This window comes from Alosa pseudoharengus, unplaced genomic scaffold (genome assembly GCF_046254945.1).
Source record: "Alosa pseudoharengus isolate Yale_2024_CS ecotype anadromous, Long Island Sound unplaced genomic scaffold, YU_APseudo_1.1 YU_APseudo_1.1_scf_8, whole genome shotgun sequence".
Classification (NCBI taxonomy): Eukaryota; Metazoa; Chordata; class Actinopteri; order Clupeiformes; family Clupeidae; genus Alosa; species Alosa pseudoharengus.
Window position 1 is genome coordinate 30324461 of NW_027468870.1, and position 3605 is coordinate 30328065.

The 3605-nt window shown below is 40.4% G+C and overlaps 1 protein-coding gene across 1 annotated transcript in view; it reads right to left on the reverse strand.

Moving 5' to 3' along the window:
• Nucleotides 1-1461: 1461 nt before the first annotated feature.
• LOC143111657 (short transient receptor potential channel 7-like) overlaps nt 1462-3605 on the reverse strand; it is an 8770-nt gene continuing 6626 nt past the window's right edge. Inside the window, exons 6-11 of the mRNA XM_076273918.1 lie at nt 3251-3515; nt 2961-3156; nt 2636-2857; nt 2409-2489; nt 2144-2219; nt 1462-1747 (exon numbers count right to left, since the gene is read on the reverse strand). Coding sequence (XP_076130033.1) covers nt 1611-1747; nt 2144-2219; nt 2409-2489; nt 2636-2857; nt 2961-3156; nt 3251-3515 — 977 coding nt within the window. The 3' untranslated portion in view covers nt 1462-1610. The remainder of the gene's footprint in view (nt 1748-2143; nt 2220-2408; nt 2490-2635; nt 2858-2960; nt 3157-3250; nt 3516-3605) is intronic.

The following is a 3605-nucleotide window of genomic DNA, read 5'->3' on the forward strand; positions in this document are numbered from 1 at the left end:
ATGACACTTGCAGTTTTACAATTGAGCTGTGGTGCATTACCTCTATCAACCTACAATTAACGTATAATCAACCTATAGAAGACCAAGAACACAGTAGTCCCTATGCATGAGATCAAGAGTTTCCTCGTAAAGATGGGAAAACTTTACAGAAGGAGTTTGCTCCACCAATCAGGGCTTTGTCCCTTAAGGCACATGAACGCAGAGTTTGCCAAGAAGCACCTGAACAACTCTGAGGCAAGAAGCAAATTCCACTGGGCTGATCCCAACATTTTCCAGAATGCTAAGGATTGCATGTTGGTACTGCACTAAAATAAAAAAAATGATTGATTGATTGATTGATTGCTGCCAAAAGGGCAATCAATCATTACATGTACTTCGTGAAGGATCTGTAAAGTGAAAGATTGATGCAAGACAACAAAACACACAGATTTTAATTACTCATTATTTAATATATATCAAATATTTCAAAGTTGTCATTATAATAGGAGGATTTCTAAATGTATAAACAATATGTTATACCTAGATTCACAAACACTTTAGCGTATAGCAAGATTTTATAATAAGTAAGGAAGATTAACTGAGCCAATATGACAATTAATAATTTAATTAAATACACAGAGGTGTAAAAGTCCAGCTTCAGAAAGTAAAGGCAAAGTCCTTGCAAGTCCCTCCACTCGGCGGCCATATTGCAATGCTTTTTGGGCACTTATCGGGCATCTATTCGGACAGAAATGCACGTGCGCAAGGCTTCACGACACCAACCTTGCTCCAGTGGCGAGATCACAACACATGATTGGCACGATGTATTCACAACACACCACCTGATTGGCACAATATATTCACATGTCGACTTTTTGTCGCAGAAGGGCGGGATATGTGTAGACAACAGCCATATTGGCGTTACAAACTAACCCCTGCATTTCTATGGAGGATTTTTTGAGTGCTGTGTCTCCTCATAAGAACGTCTCTGGTAAAAGTCCCACCATGTATCGGTTCTGTGCACTTATCACAGGTGATTTCACTAATTAGCTCATCTACCTTTCTGAAGCCAGACTTTTACACCTCTGGTTAAATATGTGAACTTAATAATCTTCAGCATAAAATAGTGCCAGCAACACATGCTTGCTTGTGGATTTTTGGTATAACTGTTCCCATGTTTTATAACTTTCATATTCATCTTACTAAAACTGTTTATTCTGCTGGCTCATACCATCAACAACACAGGATATCAGAGAGTGCACTCATCCACCTAGGCCAAATGCCCTGTCTCACAATGTTAATGGAGGTGAAAAATAATTCATGTATGCACTCCAAAATGCAATGGGTTCTGTTACACCCCTCCTATAAGTTTCATAAATGTCAAGAAGACTGACATGACAAATAAAGAAACAGACAGAGAAATGGCAGGAAAAAATAACATAACCTCCTTGGCATAGGTAACGACAGTGAATAATAGTGATTAATCATTGGCCAATAAATCAGAGCAACATATTTTGTGAAATGAGCTTTGTGTAGAAACAGTAATCTTCCTCTTTATCTCTCTCTCTCTCTCTCTCTCTCTCTCTCTGTCTGTGTGTGTGTATGTGTGTGTCTCTCTCTCTCTTTCTCTCTCATGGTGTGTTGGTTTTGCTGATTTTGTCACTGAGCTGCTGTATCAGGTCAGCCAGTTCTCCTGTGGCCTGTGACTTCTCCTCCAGCAGCTCATAGCGTAGACTGGAGATGTCCTGTTTAATCTCCTTCAGCTCACCTGCAGGACAAATAGCATATTTAAAATGGGTTCACTTTGATGTACAGGAAAAGTCCCTCGCCCCTCACACACACACAAACACATACACACACACACACACACACACACACACACACACACACACACACACACACACACACACACACACACAAATGCCTGCATACACACGCACATGCACACGCACATGCGCGCACACACACACACACACACAGACACACACACACACACACACACACACACAGTAAAGTGTGTCTGTTTCATCTGGACCCACAGCAGCAGCGTTGCGGGGGTGACTCACAAAATTACTGTCTGTCTGACTCAGGGGGATTTGGATGCCCGCCAGCTGTCTGATGAAGAAAGATTACACACTCTGAGAGTGCAACTAGGTGGCCTCACCTTCGTTGACTTCGTCGTTTTCACTGTCGACTTGTGCCTTCAGGACATAGCGCTTAATGAGCCGTTTCATCAATTTCTAAAAATTATAACGAAATCAATGCAACAAGTCCAATAAAAAAAAAGGAGATTCACATTTAGTATGAAAAGACACACACTTTCTTTTTATACTGATTATAAAAAAAACAATAAAATTGTTTTGTAAAATTGTACAACTTGTATTCATTTTCTAATAAGTAGAACAATATGAATTGTCCTTAGGCAGTACCTGGTAGCGTGTTGGGTGTTTGATAGGGTTTCGCACTGTGAACTCATCTTGCGCCCGATCCTGAGCTCTGAATCGGTTGAACTTCTGTCATGAAGAAAACAAATACAAACAAACAAACAAAAAAAATTAACGAACACATCAACAGAAAATCTTGACCGGCAAAACTGAATCATGACCTAATCAAACACAAATCCCTTTTCACATAGACCTGAAATAAAATATCAGACCTTTGAGTGAGAGTTGACCTTGTCCATTTCGAGCTGATTTTCATGGTGGAATGCCTTGGACTTGCAAAGTCTTACAAGACAAGCCCTGGTATGCAAAGCCAAGTAGTAGAAAGACTTTGGACTTGGTACCAGGTTAAATGGTGGTGGCAATGTGCGTCCATCATCAAAGTACGAGAGCCACAGCTTGGCACGGGCAAATTTCCATTCCACATCTGCATCCTCCTGTTATGGTAAATGTTGCAAAAAAATTGCAGAAGAAAATTGTCTTTTTATTTTATAGTGAAGTTATAGTTAATATTCAATCATATCAAAATAAAGGCCAAACCTCAATTTCTTGGTATGAATGGTTGATCATGGCTATCAACATGTTGAGCAGAACCACAACCATAGTGACGTTGTAGACACCGAAGAGGATATAGCCGATATTCTCAATAATCTTGTGATCGTACTTCAGAACCACAGAGATGACTTCAGACAATCCAAAGATGGACCAGAAAAGGGTTTTGAAACTTTCCTCCACCCTGTAATCAAAAAAAAAAAAAAAAAAACATTTCATAGATGCCACCTCAGATGGTCCTCAACGTCCTTCTGAATAGAAATCTTGCCAGGACTCACGTGGTGAAAGCAGGGTTGTACTTGGCTCCTAGATAGTGCGAGTACAGATTGAACATGCCGATCATGAAGGCCAGGAAGACCATTATGAATATGACCATGAACTTAAATATGTCCTTCACTGTGCGGCCTAAGGAGATCTGCAGTGGTCCAAAGCTCTCATTTGCAGGTAGAATGTAGGCTATTCTTGAGAAACTTAAAACCACAGCAATGGAGTAGAGACCTTCAGAAATGAGCTGAGGGTCAGAAGGAACCCATTTGATCCTGGCTGAAAAGAGAACACATACAACAGTCATTATAGCCACAAGGTGGCAGAATTGTACATTTTTACTCTCTCCCCCTTCAGTCTTTTGCAATG